This window comes from Haemaphysalis longicornis, unplaced genomic scaffold (assembly GCF_048455015.1).
Source record: "Haemaphysalis longicornis isolate Haplotype H1 unplaced genomic scaffold, Haemaphysalis longicornis Haplotype H1 scaffold_3, whole genome shotgun sequence".
Lineage (NCBI taxonomy): Eukaryota > Metazoa > Arthropoda > Arachnida > Ixodida > Ixodidae > Haemaphysalis > Haemaphysalis longicornis.
The window spans coordinates 86,068,394-86,094,805 of NW_027526335.1; the positions used below are offsets into that span (position 1 = coordinate 86,068,394).

At 47.4% G+C, this 26,412-nt stretch overlaps 1 protein-coding gene across 3 annotated transcripts in view; it reads left to right on the forward strand.

The window, feature by feature from the left end:
• Eip78c (Ecdysone-induced protein 78C) overlaps positions 1-24,375 on the forward strand; it is a 142,462-nt gene extending 118,087 nt beyond the window's left edge. For 2 of the 3 annotated variants that reach the window (XM_077703643.1, XM_077703644.1), the window contains 3 exons: positions 4,485-4,590; positions 10,745-11,117; positions 17,857-23,334. In XM_077703643.1, the coding sequence (XP_077559769.1) occupies positions 4,485-4,590; positions 10,745-11,100 (462 nt within the window). In that variant the 3' untranslated portion in view covers positions 11,101-11,117; positions 17,857-23,334. Of the gene's footprint in view, positions 1-4,484; positions 4,591-10,744; positions 11,118-17,856; positions 23,335-23,377 lie in introns of those variants that run through there. The other variant, XR_013323520.1, reaches the window with a different exon arrangement.
• The last annotated feature ends 2,037 nt before the right edge of the window (positions 24,376-26,412 follow it).

Below are 26,412 nucleotides of genomic sequence, written 5' to 3' on the forward strand. Positions count from 1 at the left end.
GCGTGAATTAATTATAACGCATTTATTCCAATCAGTTTCAAATTCGGTCGTCGCGCGCCAAACAGCCGTTCAAATGCAGGACGGAGAATGTGATGTCACGGTTTCCATGACGTCAGGGACGTTTGCCGCATTGTCTGCTACGATTTCACATAGTCCGCACTCGCCCGCGCAGTCGACATGTCGTCTAAATCGTCAGACTCGGATGAGTCGCTGCCACCCGACAGACAGACAGAACTTTATTTGACCAGGCGATTAGGCCGGCGACGTTTTTGCCGTCGTCCGTTTTTTAATATCGCTGTGGCTCGAACCGGCGCAGACCGTGATAGCAACAGCTTGTCGCCACTCTTCTAATCAATCTGATCGCAAAAAAGAAGTTCCACATGCGAGAAAGTAGGTGTTAGTGTGGTGAAAAATTGTGGTAGGGGTTGTTATCAGCGCTCAATTTAAAAGTGGCGATCAGATATTTGCCACGATTGTAAGCCTACGCTGACCGGCAGCGGAGGTTCGGCGCTCCGACCCAGCACTGCCAGCACCGCGGTAGAACCAAAACAGGCCACAGCAGATGTCTTGGTCACCGATCGCTCAAACGGCAGTTGTGTAAGGGATGGTCATTCGCAGTTGTAAAGATAGCAGCGATCAAATATTCGCCACGATGCTAAGCCTAAAGTTCCCAACACCCAAGCTGACCCGAGCTACGCCGAGCCCGCTGGCTTGGGCGACAGTTCTTGCGGCCGCCGCCGCGCACAAACTCAGTCCACGTTTCGCGCTGCATGTCATCGCGTGGAAAATAATGCATCTTGGCATCGTCGTCAATTTGCTCGGACAGGCTTCCGCTGAGCAGTACTTCGCATTCCGCAAGCTTGCCATAGCACAACTTTGGCGAGCTCGGCGACGCGCACAGGCTGCTCAGATAAGACACCACGCAGTTTTTGGCACCAGTGCAAGGGAACACCATGCGCCGGCCACGAACTGAAGAGCAAAGACGTCGAACACACAAAGTACGCAAAGTTTACAAGCATTGCTCACAGAGGTACACCCACACCTCCTGCCGAAACGAAGACCACCTACAACAGCAGTGCAGGCTATCGTTTCCGGTTGCGAAAACGACTACATGACGTCGTCCTGAACTGGCCAGACACGCCGGCCAATGTGTCGTCACGCTGAAAGCGATTTCGCTAGTGCTGCCGATTTGTGGAAGCTCGCGGCGGGGACAATCAAAATCGATTTTCGATGTGATTCCGGCCTCGGATCTCTGCAAAAATTTCTGTGAGGCATCTGTACAAACTACTGAAGCCAATTATATCATTTTTTAGGCGTCAAAATGTGGTGTCAGTACTCCTTTAAAATGCCGCTCAAGGCACAAACGAAGTTGCTTGATAATAAAGGAGCTGATAATGTGGCCAAAAATGGTTCTATAAACAATCATCCGTACTGCTAGTTAAAGTGCCCACGAACTAAACATCTTCGGTGGAGCCAGCCGGCTGTCTCAAGCGCTTCAAAATTGCTGCATAAGGAGTGCAGGGGTGAGACAGCTGCGCATATTGCGCAGTTTTGATACAAATTTGTTTTCCTGCACCAGGCTGCTCCAAAAGCTTGAAAATTGCAAAAATTGCGCCAAACTGCTCCGAAACAGTCTGAGAGCCAAGGATTTTAACGTTCCCGTCAGTTTCAGTGGGGGAAAATGCTTACTGACGGCATAATCTTCCAGCACCCCCAAGGTGATGCTGTTTGTGAAGGTTTGATTGATTGATCATGTAATGAACTCACATTTTTGTCCCCCAAATAGTTTTTTCGAAAGTCACAATGTAGGGTTGCACATGTTATATTCTGTGAGTTTTTAAAGTTTTCCCATCGAAAACCATTGCGAAGTCCTGCAGAAAAAATGCTTACGTGTACTGAGGCGACAAACTATCTCCGGAACGACATTACTTGCCGCCGCCATCCTGGTGTGGTTAAGATTGGAAAACATGGCCGCCGGGCGAAGCAGTTGCTCGTGGTTCATCAGGCAGAGCGCTCTTTGCCTATGTCTACTGTGGTTTTGGCTATGGAGGGCGGCTGGGTTTACATTCAATCGTTTGATCTGTTGCGGGAAGTTGCGCGACTCGAAAGACGGGAGTTCATCAAAAACAACGCGGTGCCCCCGAATTCGCCGTGTTTCGGCCTTGAGTGTGAGGCGCAGTGCTGCGCGCTTGAAGTGAAATTTCGGACCCATTGCGGTGTTATAAAAAGCTGAGTTATTGCTGCGTTTGAGAGCGAACTTGCGAGCGGCGGGAATGGGACGATCGACACTGCAGATGTGGCGGCGCAGGCTACATAGCCGCAAAATGTTGGAGCAGTGTCCGATAGCGGGGCAAGCTTTTATTGCATGCTAGTAATAATGATTCATCTACCTGAAGTGAAATTTAATGCCAAGAGGGAGGTGGCTAAACATACCAACGTTACTCAAATTCGATCGTAATGGGCGTGCACCTTGAAGATTGAAATGGGAGGGCTGGTGGGGTGCGACGACTGTCACCTCGCTTCGCGCAACTTTTGTCATGGCTCTACACTTGTGCGCAAAGCCAAGTCTGGGATTACAAAAATAATAGTTTCTGCTAATAAAAATGCCTTATGATTGCTTAGTTTTTCTATTCGATATTTTCAGCGGCCCTCCATACGCTATTTATGCATAGAGCCTAAGAATTTAAAAATAAATTGTAAAAAGGTAGTGCAGTTCCTACCCTATGGTACTCTGGTAGGCAAAAACTTTATTGAAAGACTGTTTCAGTGTTATGTACGTTCAAAACCGGTTAAAAATTGCACTCCCCCCCTCCCCCGAGTTGCCAAACACGTGATTCCTTAGGCTCCTAAGGTGGCATAATAAATGTCGTTAACTGCTCCAAATCAAGGTTCTTCTGCTCCAAAATCGAGATTCCGCTGCTCCACAAACTGCTCCGAAATATGATTCAGCTGTCTCACCCCTGGGAGTGCGCCTCCTCGTTGTTGCAAGTCGTCATGCTCCTCCCACTGCCACGCACGTTGTGGGTCATTTTCTGACCGAGGGCGAGGCTGTCGCAGTCGCGGAATCGTCGATGCGGGTGTGAAAAAAATCACACGCGCAACGCTGACGCGCACGAATCGCGTACAAAAACACGCCATGCGGTTCACGACTTGACTCAGTGAGCTTGGGCACCGCAAGTGAGGAGACGAGTGCGAAGTTTTATGTGTAACTCCAGAAGGACTGCTCGGTGACATGGAGGTAAAAAAAAAAAGCAGAAACACATCACGGATTTCTTGATGCGAAATTATAAAAAGACGTAAACGAAAATGTTTCTTGGTGCTCAATTTTTTTGGTCTGTGTTGGTTCACACAAATTTCAGATGATACAAATATTTTTCGTGGTCCCACAAAATTCTCATCATCGAGCTTCTACTGTATTGATACGTTCATTTTTGTGTACTGTGTGGGGCCCTACTGCATTGATAACGAAATCTGTTTATACACAGCTGATAGACCAGCCACTGACATGGCTGTGCTGTCTTGTGAAATTGAAAGTCACCCAAGTCCTGTGCTTTCTGCGTTCCTCTGAACTGCACCAATCATTTCTTGAAGTGAATTTTTTTTTCCAAAGTAGATTCAAATCGCATGGCAGGTGTACAAAACAAGAACATGGATTCAAATTTTTTTGTTGTCGATATTTTGTTATGACTAATTTCACTAGAAGTGGGTTGTGTTATGTGTGATAAAGCTTGCATGGATGTGAGCTTGGGGCTAAATACAACAAGCCGTTGGATTTTCCCCAGCCACTTCTAAGTTAGGAAATATGAATTAGTTGCCATGATTTCCAGTACAGTCGACTCGTGTTAATACACAGTCCACAGGCACCGCAGAACACTTCCAATTAAATAAAAAGCACAAGAACAGCATTGTCATTAGTCCGCAACACGTCTCCCTTCTTGATTTTGTTCATAACCTTGACTTTTGTTGCCAAGCCGAGTGTATGACAGGGATTCCCGTGATAGTTGAGTCTTATCGCTAAAATCGAAGCCTTAAGCCCTCGCCACACAAACAACTCACTCATATCTGTGCACAACAAAGAAGGTTGGGCAAAATAGAAAGGTGCGTGCGCTGGCGCGAGTCTCGACTGGCCTGTTGCTTTATCAACTGTGGAATCCTCAGTTGTGATGGTGCCACCAGTACAGAACACGGCGCTGCTTTTGCGCTTGAAAATTTTTTGTACCATCGAGGTGTGACGGTCACTGTGATGATTTTTATTTTTAAAATAACTTCTAATTGACCAAAAAACAGGTTTTAGCTTCCAATCATTGAGCAATTTCTTCCAGTTGATTGCATGTAAAATTGCTGGAACCAGCACGCCACTTCTAATTAACGGACAATTCCAATTCAGCGACTTCGAATTATCGAGAGTCTAGTGTAGTTGTAGTCTCTTTCTGTGGTTTCCGAAAGACGGCAACTTGAGCAACCTCCCGCCATCTGTTTTGCAGCACGAGTTCGTGTCGGCGATGTTCAACTTCTTTGTGGCCTTCAACAACCTTCAGCTGAACGACACAGAGATCGGCCTCTTCTCCGCTGTTGTGCTGCTCACCAATGGTAGGTTGTGCACGTTATCGGTATGTGAGCTGCTGCTAGCCGAGGACTAACCTCTGAAACCTGGCCTTCACTAGTCAACCGCTGCTGGCAAACTTCGAATGGATTGTCGCTAATCAGCATGCGGTGGAGGTGATCCCTTGTGTAGTTCTTTTTGCTGAGAATTGCAGTAATGTGCTTCGAAAACTTGTGGGAGATGAAAGAACCAGTGTGTAACAGGCAATCCATTTTCTTGGTCTGCAAGCAATGTCTAAAGCAGAAGTTACAGCAATTAAGCCCCATTTTTCTTTTTTAAAATGTGAGTTGGATGGGTTTTTTTCTTTCGGGGGGGGGGGGGTTATTCAACCAGGTGATCTGATGGCTAGTAATTAGTAATGACCGTCAACCAGAGATTGAATAGGTAACTATGCCGCAAAAAGATGAGGCAGAACAAAAAACTGTGAATGAAGAGATGCGCAGCACTGACTCACAAGCGATGCTTTTTTTTTCTGCACGCAGTCAGCTACTTATTAAAAGATGTGTGGATAGTTTGTGGGCACTGCACGCTGCATAATTGTGAAACCAGTTTGTTGGCTTGTGGCCAACTTGAGAAAAAAATGTAGACAGGAAAAGAGCACAGGATTACAGTGATGTTTTGAGCTTTTCATTTTTCGGGCTGAGCAGCGCTCTGTCTTGCATATGTAGGACATACTAATGCCCTCGGCATGACTAGTGCCCTAACGAGTATGAAGAAGAGAATAGGGTCAATGCAATTACTTCAGCTTTTATTAAAAATGGGCATTAAGTTCTATGTGTAAGGGGGTCGTCTTAGCTAATATGCAGGAAAGTAAATAAAAAGGTTGGAAACAATTATGACGTAGGCAGGCACTGTGTGTGCGTGAAGACAACTTAAGTGACCGTATTATTTTACAAGTTCCGTGAGTATCAATAATTATTGGGTTCATATGTGGGTAGTCGTACAGCTGTGTAGTAGGTTGAGATGTACTGAAAGAAACCACAAAATTAATGCACAAGACCTGTTTAGGACAATCGAACATTGATTATCAGTAATTGTTTTGTCGTTTGCTCCAGCAGTTAAGGGGGGACGAGGGTCATAAAACTAACTTTTTTATTTATGGGTAGAAACTTATGAAAATTTGCACACGGATGTGCTTTTCTCTGTAGATTTCAAATATGCAATTATATTTGAGCTGGTGCTGTTAGTTCAAAAGTTATCATACAAAGTCTAAACCGCAATTAGGTAATTTCTTACGCAGCTTCAATGAACTTTCGCATTGCATTTTGTCGCTTTTAATTACATGAATGGATAGCCAGAGAGTTCCCATACCCGATGACATTCTTCGTTTTTCTCTAAAGTCACGGCATCCTAAAAAAATATGTCAAGTACAAAAAATGGCAGTATTGGATATTTTGGCTCATCAAAATAACTGCAAGTCATTATTTATGCGTAGCCTAAACAGAAAAACTAAGAATGTCATCGGCTGCCTCAGGCTGTACTGAAAAAAATGGTACCAAGATTGACCTTATGAAGCAAAAAGAAGTTTCCAAAAAGCTGCGTAAGGCTGAGGGAAGTGACCAAAAATATGAAACTGAGAAAACTGCATTGGAAGTTTGGCCATTTGTTATGAGATGAACCGTCAGTAGTGTAGCTTCAAAATTTCCCAGTAACAAAGACATGTTCTTCCCATTTTCAAATCTGTCTTTGGATTCCAAAAATGTCAAGTAGAACTGGAGATACAAAAGGCCAAGTAACGGACCCCATCAGGAATTTAGCAAGATTTATCAACTTTGAATCGGTTGGCATTTTGTTAGCGTTGTGAAATCTGGTGGTGTCTTGCTGGCGTCCTGAAAACTGCAACAGTCCTTCGTGAAGTGCCATCATCTATTACAGTGCACTGTGGTACCCAGAATATTGTGTACGGCAAAAGTGTGAGGGTGAAACTCGCTTTAGGTGCCCCCCTTTTTTTGTTCTTTAGTGGGGCTATTTCATTCGCAGTTTTTATGCTGGAAGTTTGAGAGGATACAGGGGTGGGACACTGCGCAGTGCGTTTTCCGCAAATGCATCATGTTGTTGGCCCTCAAAAGAGTCTTTTGGGGAAAATAAATGTAGCCGAAAGGCAAACTTTCTTGGCCTGTGGGGATAAACCCATAGACGCCTTTTTCCTTCAAGCCGTGCATGGTGCGGCTATCTCCATCGGACATCACGGTTGTGTACCGCAGCCCATTCTTGGAGAGCGAGCGCTTCAACATTATCAGGGCTGCCTCTACCTCCATGCGTCATGCACCACAGTCAATGTTTCGCTGACACTCATGGTCTGCCAGCCAATCTTCGTAGCCCTCATCTGAAGCTTTGGGTCCGATGGCGCAACCTAAGCAAAAGTTAGAGAGGACTACATGATCAATCACCAAGCCGGTGTACACTTCAATGATGCAGCCCACTCCAATGTGTGACAACCGTCCCCTTGTCATCCACGTGCCATCAAACATCACATCTATGTTGTTTGGCGGCTGACCAAGGTCCGAGTACAAGTCCTTGATGGCACGCACACTATCAGCTTCAGAGGCTGCTGCAGTGTCCTCGCAAACCTGAACCACTTTCCTCAAGTGCACTTGGAATGTCTTGTGGTGCAGGCCTCTGTGGGACAAGTTCATACCAGCACAAAAATCTGACAGAGCAGTCACCCCCTTCCCGATGATTTGAATACTTTTCAAAGCCCTCATATTCACTTCAAAAAGAGTGATATTGCCAGATCCTTCGGTCCTTCGCGAGGAAAAACGTTCCACACGGTGTTCACAAACCGAGCACGTCACCTCGAGCTTCACGGCGAGGCCGTACTGCCGGTCAGGCTTCCGCAAATCCGGTTCCGCCAGCCCGCACTTGCCGCACCTGACGTGCGCAAAAAGGTCCTTCAGCATTGCAAAATCCACTAAGACAAAATCTGTGCCGGATTCTTCCTCTGAGTGCGCCAAATCCACTTCAAGGACGTCGAATTTCCGCTGCGTTGCTGACTTGGTCTCCATTCCGCGCTTGACCTCGTCCGCGTGTTCCGTACGCGCAGCGATCTCCTCCTCCGCCGTGTAATACCTCGTGTCAAGCCGGCAGGACGTGCTTGGACCAGGTATGGATTCCGGAGGTGGTTGGTCAGGCGATGGGGCAGGCGAGGCAATACGAGGCGGCGAACGATTCTCATCCGGAGGAGTCGAGCGGCCCGAAGTCGCACCACGCGACCTTGGGATAGGCGGACGACGCTTTCGCTTCCCGTGCGCATGACGGGTCGTCTTCTTCAAACGTACGTCTCCTGGCATCATTCACGAAAGTACGCGATGGAATAATTAGAAGAAACTAAAAAAAAAACTGCTCTAAGCGAGCGCTGCGCCAGAAGAGCGGACTCCGTCAGACGCGCGTAGCAGACGCCATGATGGCGACCGCCATGACAGCAGTCGCGCCGACCAATGGGAGGGGTCGTATGGCGAACTCAAACCGCGCGCGCCCGCTCTAGCCAATCGGCGGCCGAGAAGGTGCCTTCGGAAAACTGGCAAGACCGGTCGTTCTACTCAAGCGACGCCATTTTGAGATATCGCAAAATGCGCACAAAGAAACAAGCTTCAAAACAAGACCAAGATGGCGGCGATCGGTCGGCTGCTTCGCCCGCGGGGCGCGCGGGAATTTGAAGCAACTTTTGCCCAATTCGGGGCATTTCGTGGCCCTCGAGGCGTTTCAAAACATGATTTTAGAGTATTTCCCGATGGAATTTCGCGTTGATCTTTTGAAGGCAGGTGCTTGAAGGTACAATAATTCCAAAAATTGGATTTTCTTAAAATTGATATTTTGGCCATTTTGGACCATTCTAAGACCCGCGTCCCCCCTTAAACTGAATCAGTCAGGTCTGGATTAATAACATGCCAAAAAATTTTGGGGTTGTTTAAAAGTGTGTTAGGTAAGGTACTCCGAAAAAAGTTGTATTTGGCATTCTTGACTGCGGATGCATAGGAACTGTCTGCAACTTTGTACGCCTCCCAACGAGTGTTCGAAGGCAGCAGTTTCGCTCTACGGTAAAGGTGCTTCTTGTGGTTTGATAGCCATTTTAAGTGGTGCTCCTGCACGAGAAGATTTTGCGAAGTGGGATGTATTTTTTTTTGGTTAGGTCATGTACCTTTCGCAGGAATAAGTTCCAGTTAGCTTCAACTGTACAGTTGTCAAAATTGTCCAGAAAAGTTTGCTTTCTTATAATCATGAATTCACTTAGTTGTCTTACACATTTCTGGAGCCGGTACTTTAATGTCAAAACAGAGTACAGTCGAATCCCGCTACAACGAAATTGACGGGACGTGCAAAAAATTTCGTTGAGGCGAAATCTGCCCCAACACAGCACGGAAGGGCAAGAAAAATAGCCTTGGATATTTCCGCATTATTGGCAGCATGATGCAATGTTCAAAAAAAGGAGTGACGCGCAGTAACGTCGTGTTTATTCAGATAACAAACATACCAATGGTTATCTGTTCTTTTTTTACCAGCACGCAAAGAACGCGATACTGAGGAGGAGGGTAGAGGTGAAGAAATGCAGGCCTAAAGCGTATTGCTGTACAACAAAGAGTTTCCACCAAGCTGATGACTTGCAGATATGTGCTAGGCGGTTGGAAGCCCCCTCTCGCTTGTGGCAGGAAGGGCGCCGTTACTTTATCCTCTGACTAGGCATGGCAGCAGTGACCTTGGCAGGCAAGCCATGTGCGCTTGCATTTAAAGCAACCACGCGCTCGCGGCTAAGATGGGATGACGTGGGTTCAAGAGTAAACACGAAAACATTATTCATGCTTTTGACTTTGAAGAATTGTAGGAGGAAAACTGCAAGGACAGCTGCTCAGAACACATACATGACGGCGCTGTGCCAGCAGCACAGCACATTCGCGCGATTTCAACTGGATACGGATTAGCTATAGCTACGGCTTGGCGAACCAGGCTTGCGGCTCATGTAAAGACGGCCCGCCACATCGTTATCACCATCAAACAATGGCGTCCACCTATGAGTTTGTTTTTGTTTTGGGTGGCAGTGTTGGCGCACCACTCATGTTTTTGGAGAAACTAAGCGTCCTGAATGTATAAAAAGTTACAGATAGCTGGCGCTATGCTTATTTTATTGTAAAATAATTGTTCAAACCCAGCCCAAATCATCGAAAATTTCGTTGAAGCGAAAGCAAGCCAGACAAATCGTTCATTGTGGCAAGGACTTTGTTGCATTGACTTCTATGGCTAGCTGACGGTGAATTGGAAATATTTGTTGAAGCGGACTTTGGAAGCGGAATTGGAAATGTTTCGTTGAAGCGGACTTCGTTGTAGCGGGATTAGACTGTAATTAAGGATCAGATAAACCGGGTAAATATGTCAAGCTTGTGACTGATTCGGGTCATACTGTAAGTGTCAGGTCTAATACTGTTGCTGTACTGTTATTCTCGTTGGCTTGACAACTGGTTGAGTAAGAGTAAAGGTTGAGCAATGGTTTTGGAAGCTGCTAGTTTCCAAGTAAATCGAATTTAACTTGCCTGATTCAGAGGACTGGGTGATTTGTGGAAAACTAAAGGGACCCTGTAGCGCCCTTTGAGCACTAAAAGTAAACACTGCCAAGTTTCGTAATTCTTGTGGGAGGAGATTGCTGGTACAAAATAGACTTCACGCCAAATTGCATTCTGAATAGTCGGTGGTAAGTGCTGCAGGGTTCAGTGTTCGGAATGTTGGCAGGCATTAAGCCAAGTTTCGGTTAACGCAGTAATATCAGGTCTGCACATGTCTACGACAGAGTTGAATGAGTCAAGTTTGTTAAGCATGCTCCTGACGTTCGCAAGAAGTACAAATGAGCAATCCACCATATCCCCTCGTGTTTTTCTATCGTGTTGCTACGTTTGACATTTGTATTGTGTCTAGGCTGTTACCTCGTCTTTTTACAGCGTACATTACTCTCAATGAACCATGTAACAACAGCTCGTGGCTTTTATGCCAGGTGTTTTTCTGTCCGAGAAGAGCCCAGGCCTGGTGAATGGAGTAGGCCTTTGCGCCTTAGCAATACATGTGACAGACAAATGCCAGATTGCCTCGGTCTCGCCGTATAAGAGACTCCTTGCGTGTGGGTGCACAACAACAACCACAACCGCAACCACCACGCAGAGCGGAGTGGCCTGTACGACAGCAAGGCCATCGACGGGGGCCAGACGCGGCTGTGCGAGGCCCTGCGGCTGCAGGCGGGCCGCAACCACCCGGGGGACCCGGGCCTGCCCGGCCGGGCCCTGGCCCTGCTGGGGCCCCTGCGCGCCCTGGGGCTGGCCCACGCCCGGCACCTGGCCTGGCTGCGCCCGCACTGGCACGCCCTGCGCCTGCCCCCGCTCTTCGCCGAGATCTTCGACATCCCCGCCCACGCCCCCCCGCAGCCCCTGCAGCAGGCCACCACCACCACCAGCACGCAACAGCAGCAGCAGCAGCAGGCCACGGAGGACGCCGCGGTGGTGGGGACGGCCGCCTCTTGAAGGCCTCCACTTGCCAGGTGCGTCCTTGAACGCTCCCTTTCGGGCTCCTTTCCAGGGCCCTCAAGCGTGACAATGTGCGGTTGCACAAAACACAGCAGATGTGAAACGCTGGGCAGATTCCGTTTCGAGCTGCTGCCTGGGGCACAGTCTAACTCTTCTCGTGCTTGCCCTTGTCCCCAACCAATTCTTCATTGCACTGGACATGTACTGTTAAAGGAGGGAGGCCATCGAATCTTCAAGTGTTTTTGATGGGCAGCAGTTGGGTTTAAAAGGCTGTAAACTGTGTGCTTGCAGTACTGGCATGTAGGTTGGCTTGGGGCCAATTGAATGTGGGAAAAGCCGAGGTATGATTTTGTCATGTGCATTGTGGTCTCTACCTCACAATATGTGCATGAGTGCATGCACAAGGCATGCACTCATGCACATTACGAGGAACCACCGCGGGTTCGAGCTATTTGAGAACGCTCACGGAACTGAGACGCCGTCGCGCCAGCTCAACACCGCCTCTGTTGGGCAGGTGGAGTAGGGGGCGACAAAGGAATAAGCCCAGTGTAGTACATCAGAAGAAGGCGTTTATTCGCGCCAACCCCTTCAGTTACATTTCAACATTCCCGTGGGTGAAAAGGGGCGATGGGCGATCTGGCGCCACGCGCAAGTGTGCGCGTCATTGGCGCGCTGAACCGGTGGGCTCAGCAATAAGGTCAAAATCTGGGGTGCTGGCCGATGGGCTCGCAATAGAAAGACACTGTCCTTCCGTTCCCAGGCGCGTACCGCACGGCGCGATCGTCGACTGTCAGGTGCGGCTAATATGTGAGCAAACGGACTGAGGGTCAACCAAAGGCACGGGCCGGCAGCCGGAGGGGCTAGCGGGCTTAGAGCCGGCGCAAAAGAGCTGCGACCGGGCGGTGAGGAAAATAGTTACGCACCTTCGGCTGTCCTCCCGAGCGTCTCCCCGAATGGACCTCCGCGCGGGGCGCGTTTGCGTCCCAGCGAGGGTGGGGTTCGGGAATCGTTCAAACGGGCCAATGAGGTGAGGTTAGCTCCAACACCAGGGCGGAGCCCCCGCTGCGTGACAGTGTTTTATCGCCGTAACGGTCGCTGCAGCCTTCACCTCAGGCGGGAGTTTGAGATGACGGCTCGGCTCTACACAGTGGCGCCGAGACGAGCCGGCAACTCAGAGGAGAGAGGGGGAAAAGCGCCGCGCAGTGACAGAAACCTAGCGATCGCGCAATGGCTCGGGTGGCAGGATCCCCACAGCATTTAGGTCACACCGGTGTCCATGGGCTGAATTTCCTCAAGCGAGAGGCGTTGTTTTGAAGCGACGCGGTGTTGGCATGCAAATGCATGTATTCCGGGGTTGGGGCATCGTTTAACAAATCCAGTCATCATCAAGTGTTAGTCTTAGGCAGTTAGATCTGCTTCTATGTTGTTGAATAGTATGAGCAGTTACTGTATTATCTCAATTGTGAAAATCTTTTCCGTTTCTTCTCTTTCTTTTTTCTCCCCCTTTAATAAGCCTGTGGTACTTCCAACTCCAAAGGGTTCATTGAAAGCAGAGCAAATTTACTGATGGGGTGTACTCGATTCCAGCCCTCTCTCAGCTTTTAAATGCTTAGTTCCAAGAAAACCTACCTGGTTGCTTTGGCTGTTGTACTCGCTAATTAGATGCAACTTCAGTTGATGCATCATCATTGACAGCTGGGTGCGCGAGGTATTTGAGAACAGAACGTTGGCATCAAGCACAACAGAATATCTCCAGCAAAATCAGACATATTTTCACCAAACTTTGCGAAGTACTTCTGTTATGGTTTAATTCCATGACTACTCAATGAATCCTCCATCGGCAGCAATAAGTGATTCAATTCGGCTTCGCAAACAGCTGCATGCAGGGGTCTGGTGCTCCTTAGAGATGTTGGCCCTTGAGTTAGAAATGGCGGCCTTCAGCAAGTATTTTGTATTATGCGGTCCTTTGCTGGCCCTTCTCTCAACGACGCCCCAGACATACAGTCTAATCCCGCTACAACGATGTCCACTTCAACGAAATTTCCGCTTCAACGAAATATTTCCAGTTCCCCGTCAGCTAGCCATAGAAGTCAATGCAACAAAGTCCTCGCCACAACGAACCATTTGTCTGGCTTGCTTTCGCTTCTACGAAATTTTCGATGAATTGGGCTGGGTTTGAACAATTATTTTACAATAAAATAAGCATAGCGCCAGCTATCTGTAACTTTTTAAACATTCAGGAAGCTTAGTTTCACCGAAAACATGCGCGGTGCACCCACACCACCACCCAAAACTAAACAAAAAAAAAAACTCATAGGCGGACGCCATTGTTTGATGGTGATAACGATGTGGCTGGCCGTCTTTACATGAGGTGCAGGCCCGGTTCGCCAAGGCGGAGCTACAGCCAATCTGCATCCAATTGAAATCGCACGAATGTGCTCCGCTGCTGGCGCGGCGCCGTCATGTGACTCTTGTGACTCGTGAGCAGCTGTCCTTGCCGTTTTCCTTCTACCATTCTTCATAGCCAAGAGCAAAAATCATGTTTGCGTGTTTGTTCTTGAAGCCAAGTCATCCTATCTTAGTCGCGAGCGCGTGGTCATGTTTAATGCAAGCGCGCGCGTCTTGCCTGCCAAGGTCAGTAGCTGCCGTGCCCTGTCAGAGGATAAGATAACGGCACTGCTCCTGCCACAAGCGAGAGGGGGCTTCCGATGGCCTAGCAGCTATCTGCAAGTAATCAGCTCGGTGGGCACGCCTTGTTGTGCAGCAATACGTTTTGCGCCTGCATTTCTTCATCCCCCTCCGTAACGCGTTCTTTGCGTGCAGTGAACACAGATAACCATTGGTATGTTTGTTATCCGAATAAACATGACGTTATTGCGCGTCACTCCTTTTTCTAAACATTGTTTTTTTGCTGCCAATGATGCGGAAACATACGGGGCTATTTTTCGGGCCTTTCCGTGGTGTGTTGGAGCGGATTTCGCCTCAACGAATTTTCGCTTCAACGAAATTTTTCGCGCGTCCCGTCAATTTCGTTGTAGCGGGATTCGACTGTAGTACCGTATTTACTAGTATAATAAACCCACTCGCGTAATGAATCCTCCCCCCACTTTTATTCTTGAGAATTTACTTTTTTGTCACTTTGAATAAAAAATTCAGGGGGAATATGTTTTTATCTCAGCATGGTAGCTGATGCTGTAGACGATCGCAGTAACTTGATATCATGCCATACTACACGCATTATATGCTAAAAACGCTTTCCAACAAAAAGAAGTCTCAACATTAGCCGGAGATGTGAGTGGGAATGCTGTGGGTCACAATTTAAAAATTGTGCGCTTGCGGTGTGCTGCCTGCTGAACACAAAAACCTTGTGCCATAAAAACATTGCGGCGTGCGAACAGAGCACTAAACGTACTCCGCACTCCCCTGCTCTTCCTGTTCCGCGACTTCGCCATGACGATCCGTGGTGTTGTTGTTAAGCTGTGTTCTGCCCTTTTTTTTTTAGTTCCTGGTGCGCACCGTACGATGGGCCAGTACATGAGCTGCACAGACGGTTTTAGACTGAAGATGGTGGAGCACACGTTGATACACATGAAAACCGCGCAGCTGGGCAGCATTTCAGTGTTGACCCACTGCGTGTACGCTACGGGCGAAAACAAGGTTTTTGGTCAGTGAACAAGGATCGTCGTGTGTTTTATGGGCCCAAAAAAGGGAAGTTTCGGGTGTGAGAAAAGAAGTTTTGGAGTGCCTTGACGGCACGGAAGACTGTGCGCTGTGAACCGACTACGAATGTGAAGCCGCAAGCGACTTCAGTGAAAAGGACAGCTCCACGGAGAGTAGGGGGCCACTGGCATGTTCAGAATTTTAAAAAAAATTCCATTACATAATCACCCAGGTGCTTTTACGGAAATGGTAAGGCTCTGCCGCTCTTCTCTTAGCAACTTTATTGTGTGGCATTTCAACTTTTAAAAATCTGTTGCAATTTTTTCCTGCATAATGAAATTCATGCCGAATTTTCTGGAAAAAAAGTGGGTTCATTACGCAAGTAAATACGGTAGTAAAGAGGATTTAAATCTGGAGAGCTAGGAGGCCCCAAGTAGGGAGTGACCGGGTCGCAGGCGTTGTCAGCCGGCCACTATTGGGTGACGCAGGGGGTGTGGGCAGGAGCTGAATCTTGCTGAAAGACATGTGATCTTTCTTTTGAAACACTCTCTATCCATAGCTTAACGGGTCTTGGAATCCCGAAATTTGGCCAAAAAATAGATTTTTAGAAATCGCCATTTTCGGAAAGTAGAGCTATTTTTCTACCGGTTAGCAAAATATCCAGGCCCAGGAGTACGTATTTGAGCCATAGTATCAATTTATAGCACCGACGTCCGCTAAAATCGGCCGAGATTCGACGCGAAAATAGCATTTTTTCGACGACTCGCCCCTCGGGTTCTACATGCGCCACGGCGTCCATCTTGGTCTCATTCGAAAGCGCGTCTTTTCGTTTTCAATTCCCCGCCAGAACCACTCCGTTTCGTCCGTTGGTTGCGAGTAAAACCGGGGTAGAAAAGAGATGGAACGCGCCGCCTAATTGGTTACTAACTGCACGTGACCGCAGGGCGCAACCTCATTGGCTGGGCGCCGTGGGTCGTCTGCTCGGCACTCTCATCACAGGGCAACGGCTCATGTATTCGTCTACGCAAGGACGGGCAAAAGCCCCGCATGGTGTAAAAATAAAGTAAAGATGTCTATCGATAACCGAACGGAAGAACAGGCATTATTAAAAGCGCCTGAAATACGATTTTCTGCTCCTGTGACGACGACTTATCGCGAGAACGGCGCCGAGACGGAGGTAGGCTTAGCGCCCGCGCGGGCTGCCGAGACGATAGCGTAGCGATATGATTACGCCTGTGAGGGCACTAAGGTGCGTCTATCTTTTGATCAGCAGCAAATAGAAAGAAAAGAAATGATAAAGTGGAGGATGCAACATGCCGACGTCGCAAGGGAAGTGTGTTCATTCTGTTATCAACGATGCCGCGGCGGGTCGGCCCGCACTCCGGCGCGCGCTTCCTCGTCGGCAGGTTACCATACAGATGAGCGATTTGAGAATTATAAATGTTCGCACTGTGCACAATGTGCGTTGGTGACGTGATATACGAGTAGATTAAACCGAAAACGTGGTTATCCCACCTAGCCAAGCGCATGCACATTACAGAACAGTGGCGGGCATTCCGTTACCAGCCCCTGCAAATCCGATTTGATTGCTACAAATGAAGCAGTAATGTTACAAAATAAACGTTTACAACTGTGGTGCACGATCGGCACCTCAGGCCTAGTCGCCAAAGAGTGACGGCGCGCTGCCAACAGCATAAAAATTGAAGCAACGTTCTGGCTTTGCTTTTGTTCAGTTATTCTGCCATGTGCCATCTGTAGACAGAGGATTTCATCATTTTCCCACCAACTGATTTCAGCAAACTTGGTATGCTCGTGTTGAGCGAAAAGCGAGCTACATTCTAGAACCTTTCTTTTTTTCATATGCCCAATAGATAAAACTGTCACTTGTAGTAAAACTTCAACTGTGATTTTCTCAGCTTCCCTTTTTTTGCATATTTGCCTAGCCTTACAGGGGTTTTGAGGTAGTTTTTTTGAAAGGATTTCTACAAGTGTTGTACCGTTGAATTCGGGATAAAATGAACTGCATGCTGATGCTATTTTAATTGGCTCATTTTGTCCCAAATAAATGTTATGAGTAATAGTATGAGCTTCTTAATTTTTCTGAAAACTGTACTTGGCATAATTAGACTAATTTTATCCAATCAACCAGCTTTACAGGAATATAAATAGCATCAGCATGCATGGCAGGTCTTAAGCTACACATCCATACCATTTATTTAAAAAAAAATTGAATAAAAATTTCCTTAAAGGCTCGTAAGAAATTACTTATATAGGCTCCAGTGTTTTCTTTATAACTCAAAAAATAATTATACCACTTGAAAACTAATTACATATTTGAAATGAGGAAGACAAACACGTGCACAGTGATTTTCATTATCACAGACCAATTAATAAAAAAGTTCATTTCAAGACCCACGTCTCCCCTTACAACGGTGGCAAGCACATCCAAGTAACCGGCCGGCAGCATAACGCGGAGTCCTGCAAAAAAGTGTGCCAGCATGCCGTCGCCCTCATTGCTCGGAAAACACTGTCGCCAGAGAAATTAAGGGGTTCTGACGATGGCTGACCACTGACTGGGCTTTTTCCTTTTCGCTACACATGCCACGTCACCGCCACAACACATCACCTCCGTCCGCACTTTGTAAACGGAAGACTTCGCTCCTTTCAGAAAGGTAGCAATTTCCAAGTCGCTGGGGTGCGCAGCCAGGGCGATGAGGACTGCATGGCGTTTCATTTCCTGCTTCAACTTGTACGCTTCCATTTCTGAACAAACTGCGCAGTATGAAACATAAGGGGTCGATGAATAAGAAGCCATACGCCTAAATAGCCTTCTGGTGTCTATGGCGATAAGCAATAGCGTTCTCAAATACCTCGCGCACCCGGTATACACAACTGGGAATGATATGGGCCGTATAGTGATGGCCATGGCTGCGTGTCTAAATTCTATTCAAGTTCTGCTGTGGGTAAATTTAGACATATGTGCTGCAAATTCGTAAAAGCACATTGTTCTGCGCGTTACTTTTCTAGGACGTTTGCGATCCCGCGATGGTGATGATGTGCACTCACAGTGGTTTTGTTTCTCCCCGCTTCCAGGTGGCTGTGCTCCTCTGAGCGGGATCACCGCTGTGGGTCCTCCAGTGATGTGAAAAAAATGGACAAGCTCCCGTGTGAGGCGTCGGCAGACTCTTGTGAGAATCTCATTGTGGGACGTTTTGTGTCCATCATCAATAATTTATTTCTTCATGCCGCCGTGGCGGCGCACACGCGACGAGCCAGCAACGTCTTTCCCATATCGCATCGTGCTGTTGTGCGAGGACTGTCCCGAAATTATCGCCCATGACAGATTTTTGCAGAGCCATCCTGCTCTGAGGCAGACCGTCGTGGCACGCTACCGGTGATCCCTGGGATGCACTGTTCACCGAGGGGCGGGGGCACTGGGTCAGCAGTGCTAGCAACAAACACGGCCGTACAATCGATTTTTGGTTGGGGCTGTTCGCTTTTACTGAGGGGCAGGGTATTCCAAGTTTGCATCTGCTTAGAAAGCAGCCGTTTTGAGCCATGCAATACATTGGCGCAGCCGTCACTCTGCCATTTTCGGTGTCTAGCTTCGTTCAAGCTGTGAGGTACAAATAGAGCTCCACTGTTACGTCCCCCGGACTTACGACGACCTGCTTCTTACGACGGATTACCGCGGTCCCGGCCAACTCCCCATAGAAACAATGCAATAAAAACCTCGGTGATATGACGCTCGGGTGCACGCTGTCCGCTTCATACGATGGACCGCTTAATACGATGGACCGCTTCATACGATAGATGGAAATACGACAAAGCGGTATTTTTCCTTTATATTTTCCTGTATTTTCAGTCATTGCTTTTTTTTTTTACTTTGAATTTCAGCAAAAGGTTCGCAAATCATGTGGTTCACAGCCCTCCTCGTGTGAGACCGCCTGCTAGACCGGCATTTATCCGCGCCCCGTTCGTACGACACCCCGGTCATACGTCCCTTTCTTGCAGTCCCTTGAATGTTGTATGATGGGGGTTTCGCTGTAGTTTTTGATTGGCTGGTCCCAAAACGGGTGCTTCTGAAGTGGATGCAAGATTGGAATAGTGCCCCAGTACGTGAAAAGGTGTAAAGGTTCAGAGCTGGGGTAACAAAAGTGGGCTCCTCCGGTGTGGTCTAGTTGTGACAACGTAGAGTCCAGTCTATTTGAGTGTTGTGTTTAACTGTGCTGTACTTGTCAAGTTGTCAAGGCTTTGGTGTTTCTTGGAGTGGCCTAAAATTTCTCAACCCTTTTCTTTTAGCGGACAAGCAAGAGTGGCTGTCTGCACCCTAATTTATGCTGTTCTGTCTGTAAAAAAAGGCTAGTTTCAGGTGTATCGATGCAAATCGTCATATCTTGCAAGAATGAGCGGTGTTAATTCCATCTATATCTACTGGCAACAAAATAGAATGTGTATGTCCTTTTTAATTTTTCTGTGAATGAAAATCGTGTGGGGCAATTATTGTCAAATCTTTCAGTGTAGACCTTGTTGGTCTTATTGAATGTCTACAAAAGATGTTGCATTGTGCCTTTTTTATACGCAAATTTTTGTAAAGGAACTGTCCACATGCCCCTTATTGGCTCTGTAAACAATATGGCTGCATCAGTCACTTATTATTCTTGCTACATTTGTTTTCTGTGTTGCCTATTTAAGCATTTGTATGTCCTTTAACAGCTGTCGCGAACCTCTGTGTCATCATCTAAGCGACAATATCATTTCATGAGCATTTTTCGGGCACCGCTGGCAGGTCTTTTTTATTTAGTTTCCCACATACTGTATTTAGCCTTTCAGTCATTTTCTGTTTTTTGCACAAAGTGGAAGAAAGCTTGCAAGGAGACAATGTTTAGGAAGTTTTTCCACGCGATTAGTTGCGTGAAATGATCAGCCTGTTCTCCTAAACTAAGCCACGACGATCCTGAAGCCAGGGAAAGAAATGTTTTGTTCTTGACAAAGTGATGCTCTTGTTGCATTGGTGTACATTTGCCATGCATCTGATGTTACAAACCCACATCGCTGCTGTTTGCCCAATAGCTCACGCGCACGCGGGAATCAAGAAGACCTATGCACGATTCACCTGTGACATTTCTTACCGTTTTATTGTGCGAGCTTGTTGACAATGGGCGTCAGTCTGTGTTGAGCGCTCAAGCTTCCTCACTGCCAGCAAACCTTGGGGGGCCTTTCTGGGTGTCAGGGATGCCCACTTTGTACTCGCTTTGTCTTCAACGGGCAGCTTGAAATGCCGAACTTGATCACCGAGCTGCCTGTAGCAGTCTTGTTTGACATTACAGCAGCGAGTAGTAAAGTTTTGTGAATTTCACCCGCAGGAACTGCATTTTATAGCTCTGGGAGATCAGGTTGTGTTTACTTCTGTACAGTAGTTAAAAGGACACGCCATCTGCTGGCTTGGCTAATCTCTTCGTGGCAAGTTAGGAGTGAAGCAGGTCACAGGAGACGTTCTCTTTTTACACTGGTGTCAGCATCGCGAAGAAGCTTCGAAGATGGGGACCTTGCAACGCAACAGCCAGCATATGAACGTATTCCTTGCTTGGCGTGCCTCCTTTCTTCGTATGAACGTTGCGCGCTTTCTCAGTTTGTAAAGAGGTTCCCTCGTGTCCGAGAATTCCGTGCCTCCTCTTGGAGTGCGTCTGCCCCAGAGCAGGATGACAGCAACGTGCCAGTTGCGGCGCCGGTTCTCAGTGCTCTTGGCTGCACTGTTAGTCGGCAAGAGTAAAGCGGACTCCGTGGGCGGTGTGTGTGCGGGCAAAGGGGCCCACTGGTGCAACGGCATGGCTGGCGGCGAACAGTGCTTCTGCCGTCCTGCTTGGAGCTGGGCTCAAGTGTTGGTGGAGGCGGCGGCAGCCCGCGAGCCTCCAGTTTTCTTCGACGCCCGAGGGACTCGTCCGTTTGTTGATTTGTGTTTGTTTGGAGTGGTACACTGCCAAGGTCTTGCCTCGAGCCTTTTGGAAGATGCGTCGTGTTGCTCACTCTTTCCCGCGGTCCCGTGTTGCCCGAGCCAGGTTTTGAGTCGCGCAGCCTCCTCGCGCCTTCTTTGACTCATCATTGTGATCCTCCTCCTCCTCCTCTAGGTTGTTTTTGTGGTGGTCGGATGAGTTGCGGGACAATGCCTTGTATTTGCAGCAACTGTGGCGTTGAGCTCGGGAAAGCTGCGGCTGTGTGTTCCGCAGGGGAAACCCGAGTGTGCGGATGTTTTGTTCACCCAAAAGGGAAAGGCAGCCTTTTCCTTCAAGACGGGTATCACCGTCTCATCAGAGTTCGCTCTGCCAGCCACACTTTTGTTTGGTACGGCACCTAATATGCACGGGCAGCTAGGAAACTGTGTTGGTTGGTGGTGTGACATTCCAGTGGCTTAAGTCGTTTTTAGTTATGGTGATGCTGCCAGGTGGCCTTATTTTTTGCCCAAAGCTGTCCCCTATTTCTGCCCTAACACAACCCTTTTTCTTTTCTTTTCATTTTGAGCAAGCTGTCTCCACCAGCATTTTTTTTTTTTTTTATGTCCCTAGTTCGATTGCATTCGCCTGGTGCTTTTAACAGAACATTCTGTACCACCAGGAAACATATGGTTTTTCAGCGGAAGTTCTTGCGTTACTCTACTTCAGTGACTAAAGCCGTATGTAAATGCTCAAGGTACAATGAGTGGAGTTTTTTTTTTTTTTTTTAGCAGTTTAACACGCCATAGTCATTGGCAGTAACCATTTTCTACATTTGTGCTGGTGTATATGTCTAGGTGAGAGGACGAGCCCGTTGAGAGTTTCTCAAGTGAGCACCGAGGGTGATCTTTTAGAGAAATCATTTTGGTGCCGCTGTTTCGACGTACTGGTGGCGAATGTCTGGGACAGCCGTAATGTCCACGAACGAATGAGACATCTATGTTCACTCTTGCCAGGTTGGCGTTGGGTTTTCTATTTGCAGGGCAGCCATGTGCACGCATTGCTTTCTAAGCACGCAATCTACACTACAATCAAAATTGAAACAAGTTCCTCTTTTTCACTTGCTAGTTGTCGCAGGAGCGTTTAGTTCTCTGTGGTGGTTCACCGTTTTACACATGCCCCCGCGCATTTCTAGGGCTCCCTTGTGAATCAAACATTATACTCGTGAAGATTTCTAGACTGAGACAAGTTTCAATTGTTTACACTTAGCTGCACTGCACTTTGCACTAGTTGTACAGATCCTAAAAAAGAACACCCAACTGCTCACGACTTGTGTGGAAGCAATCCCTTCCCATGAAAAGTTTGCTCCTTCAAGCCAAGAGCACCTCAAGAGAATCGTGTTACCCATTGTTAATCTCCCCATGCGTGCTGCTAGCCCCCATGTGAAGTAGTTTTGTACCTTTCTAGCGCGCTTTACACTCCATTATTAGGGCAGGTTTTATGCTGTGGAGAAAAAAAAAAAAGGAAGAGCAGGCAGCTGTTTTTTAGAATGCATTTTTCATCAGTGTTACACATACCTCGGACCATGGTTACATCCCCTTCCGCAAGCGGACATCTGATGTGCTGAGACCATCTCGTAAGCTGTAGTAGGTGTAGTTGTTGATGTTTGTCGAGTTGCGTGTTTTTTCACCGTAATATTTCTCATGGCTGGGTGCCCCCCCGCCTTGTCCACAGAAGAGCAGCTTGGCTGTCAGTTAAAAAAAGAAAAGCCCTCTTTTACCACCCTCAAAAGTGCTGTTGATGTTTGAATACTTGTTCTTGATACGAAAGGTGCATTTTGAAGAAGCGACTGGTGTGGGTGTGATGTGTGTGGGTGTGTGCGTGTGTTGCACGCAAGCGAGCAAACGTCAGAGGGTGCAGGGAGAAAAGTGGTCTTGTCTCGTCTGCGTACTGGTCGGCCTGTGTATAGCTGAGGATTTTTGTTCTTTTCGCGTTGCTCCTACGTGGCCGCCCCTAGACTTCTGCCCGAGCCTTGTTTGGGTTCCAGAATCTCTTGCAGGCAGATTGTTTCGAAAACTCTTGCCAACTTTCTCTTTTGTGCTAGTTTTCCGAGCCGATGGGCCGGAGGAAGCACCAGGTCAGAAATTTACGAAGAAAAGTATTTATGCTGGTGAATTTTTTTGCCCACATTCCGTAGACCGGTGTGCATAGAACCTGCCTGGTGAATTTATTTTGCGCCTGGTGTTTTCGGAGGAGCGTTCAAGTGTGGAACAGCACAGTCGGTTGAGGATTGGCGAGACGTGCGGTAACTCTCCCGGTAGCATGGTGGTCGGCTGTCGGAGCCGCCGCCTAAGACAGTGTGCAAGGCTGGTCTTCACTTTTTGTGTGTGTGTGTGTGTGTGTGTGTGTGTGTGTGTGTGTGTGTGTGTGTGTGTGTGTGTGTGTCGATGCAATTTGTTTTTACACCTCAACCGGTGAGTAGAGGGCACCAGGTGGCGTGGGGCACACCCGAAAGATTATCACTGCCAGAATCATTGTAGATGTGGCACGACAATACTTTTTGCTCACCTGTTTATCTTTGTGGAAGCAGTGTCAACAGGTTCTGTACTAGTTGTTACAAAATAAAGGAATGTCTATTCAACCCTGTCAAAACGGTGTTCCATTCGGGTGTTTGCTCTTTGCAGTCGGCTAACAAACGGTTGCATTGTGGCTGGAGGAGGATATAAGCGGAGCAGCATTTCTTGAACCCGAAGGGCACTGACATCGGAATAACCACTGAGAGGTATCAGCGTTCATAGCTTTTGTTTGTACAAACTACTCTTGTTTGTTCAGAAACAAAAGGCAAGTATGCAAGTTCCTGCAAGTTCCTTCAGAAGAGCTTATCACTAAGCGATTCAAGCAATATGACAGCTTGACAGTGCTGCCACCTACAAGAGGATTTAGAAAATAATTTTATCAGCCAATTTCATTGCTGCAACAGTTGCACTAACAATCTCGCACCCACCCCAGGAGAGAGAGGCAGTTAGAAGGTACGATAGCTATTGCATCCACCCACGTTATCTTTCAACCACCAGGATGCAACATTTAACTACTTAATAGTGAAACACGATTTTTCATTTATCGATGTACCACCCTGTATCACGGCCGGACTTGACTCCCTTTCTGCGCTCCAGTTACGGCCTTCGCATTGGGGCATCTTGCTGTCAGCCGCCAAGTTCGGGGTGGCGCTGCCAAGCCACCGTCGCTCTGCCGCCGCCAAGCACGTTTACAGGTGCAGTGTGTGCGCTGCAGCACTGGGTACTGCCACGTGTGACAATTTGTGACATGGAAAGTGCATGGTTGCACATCCTGCAATGAATATGCTGCCATGCACTGCTGTCCAGTAAGCTGTCAGCATCTAAAGTAACATTGGCCAGCACTCATAGCTGCGAAAACTAATGGTGGCACCTTCAAACAAGCTAGCATTATTTGCTCAGTTGAAGCCTCATTTTGAACTGCTATCCACCCAACAAAGCGAACTCAAACATAAGTTCAGTGGTCAAGTAGTATACAAAATAAGCAGGGTGAATAAAATTTCGCAATTCATCTCGCTGGCATTTCGTTGTCGCTAGCGGGCACCCTGTGATCGTACGAACGACGAAGCAGAAAAATACAACACAAAACACTCCGAAGAACTGCGAGCTGGGCGTGTTGGTACATGTTCATGGTGGGAAAAGTGCTACAGTAACAAGGACAAGTGAGTACACGGGACAAAGCGCTTTGTCCCGTGTACTCACTTCTCCTTGTTACTGTAGCGCTTTTCCCACCATAAAACATTCCGCACAAGCATTCATCAGGACGCGAGGTGCACTTGCGCCAAAGCCGGCGCAGTCGCACATAAGGCCACAAATGCACCAGCGGGGTGAATAGAATGCTTGGCGGCCTCGACAACAGGCGCCAGGCCTCCAGAGCGCGCATCGGTGGCTTTCGCCACGCGCTCGCATGGTCCGGAATCCGCCTGCACATCCTACGAGTGACGTCAAAAATGATTGCAGCATCAGTTTCTCCAGTGGTGGCCCTCGGCTATACTTTTGCATGCCCTTAACTTACTGTTCGTTCATAACACTTCATCAAACTAAACTCGTTGAAGACCAGATTGGAAAATTTGTATGGGGTGGAAATGCGTGTTAGCACAGTTTTAGCCGTTTCTGCGTTGAGCAACTGTTGAAGTGGGGTAATTATGTTCTCTGCAATGCAAATTAGTGATAGGCTAAACTGTTTTTTTGGTTAGTGCCCCTTCAATAAAGCTCGAAGTTAAATTTCTGAAAGAACACACTGGAGTGTGTAGGGGAACATCCATTCAGGGAACACTAGGAATATACAATTTATGTGCAAGGCTATTTTGTACCCAAAGTTATAAAGTTTATAGAAATAAGGAAAACAGAATAATTGCATAAGCTCTGACACAACTTGGAATGCCAACTTAATTTTCAAGTACTACCAATGCCCCAACAGTAACTTGATTGGCAAGATAAGTTTTCCAAAGCTCCTAATACCCAAACCCAGTTCTTCTCTTGCACATCACTGCATTTTATTTTGTGGGAACTGGCACAAATCAATATTCTCTCAACAAATGGCAATAGCGCTTCCTCATGTCAATGGTGTTCTTTGTGTTACATAGCCGACACATCCCGGTTCTTCTGCATTCAAAGCGGGAATTGTAACTGCTTGATAACGAGTGCTGGCAGGTTATAGTGGTGGGTCTTTCCAGGTTTCATGGCCATTCTAAGGCCAGGAGATGGGAGAATTCAAGATTACCTGTAGATTTTGCCGACAGCTAGTGGAAATAGCAACACCGACAGCAGAGGCTGTGGCTGCCCCACTCTCGCTTAGACGAGGATTTTGACTAAAAGTGACATAGCTAATATTTTCAGATAGATAAGCACGTGTCCACGTTCTGGATTTTTTAAATGATATTGAAGCGACAACTTTGGGATGTGCTTTACAAAATGCCATGGTCCTTGGAGCAACGCGTACCAATATATTGTATGGTCGCAGCATTTTGGCCCCCACCAGGAATAAAGCCACTACTGCAAGCACACAATCTCGTGTGGTACAACAGTTTGTTTTAGCTGCCATATCCTGTTTCTTCCCCCCGTTTACATTTTAAACAAGCAGTGTATTAGAGAAGCAAAAGGCCCATTGTGTGGTAAAAGGGACCATACCGTACTTCACACCTTGTTACAATTGGAACAGCTGTTCCGAGCTACATTACAGCACCTACTTGCTTTTGAAATGTGCAGATGTTCCTGCCAGTTCTTGCATGACTGCTGAAACATCATGCAAGGTTGTGGCACTTCGGAATGATCGAACCTACTCAAGCAGTTTTTCCCACGTGTTCCAGAATGCAGTCCACAAGCGGCATTGACGAGTTCCTACTTGAGACTGCAAGTTAGTTCTCTGCTTTAAATTGATGCAAGCTGAGTTATGCACATCATCTTGGATGTTTACAAGTTTTAGTTGTGGATGCCAGCCAAATGTGTGAATGGGGTACTGAATGCTTACACCTTGCACGTGTCTGCATCTGATTACACGTCTTTCACTGCTGAAGTCTCATCCGGGGGAGGGGACAATATGCTGCATGTATAACCTGCTTGTTTATATTCAGGTGATGATGGTGAATGCACCAACTTTGCTCAGAAAAAAAGACTTCAAAGAACATTTGAACCAGTGGCACAGA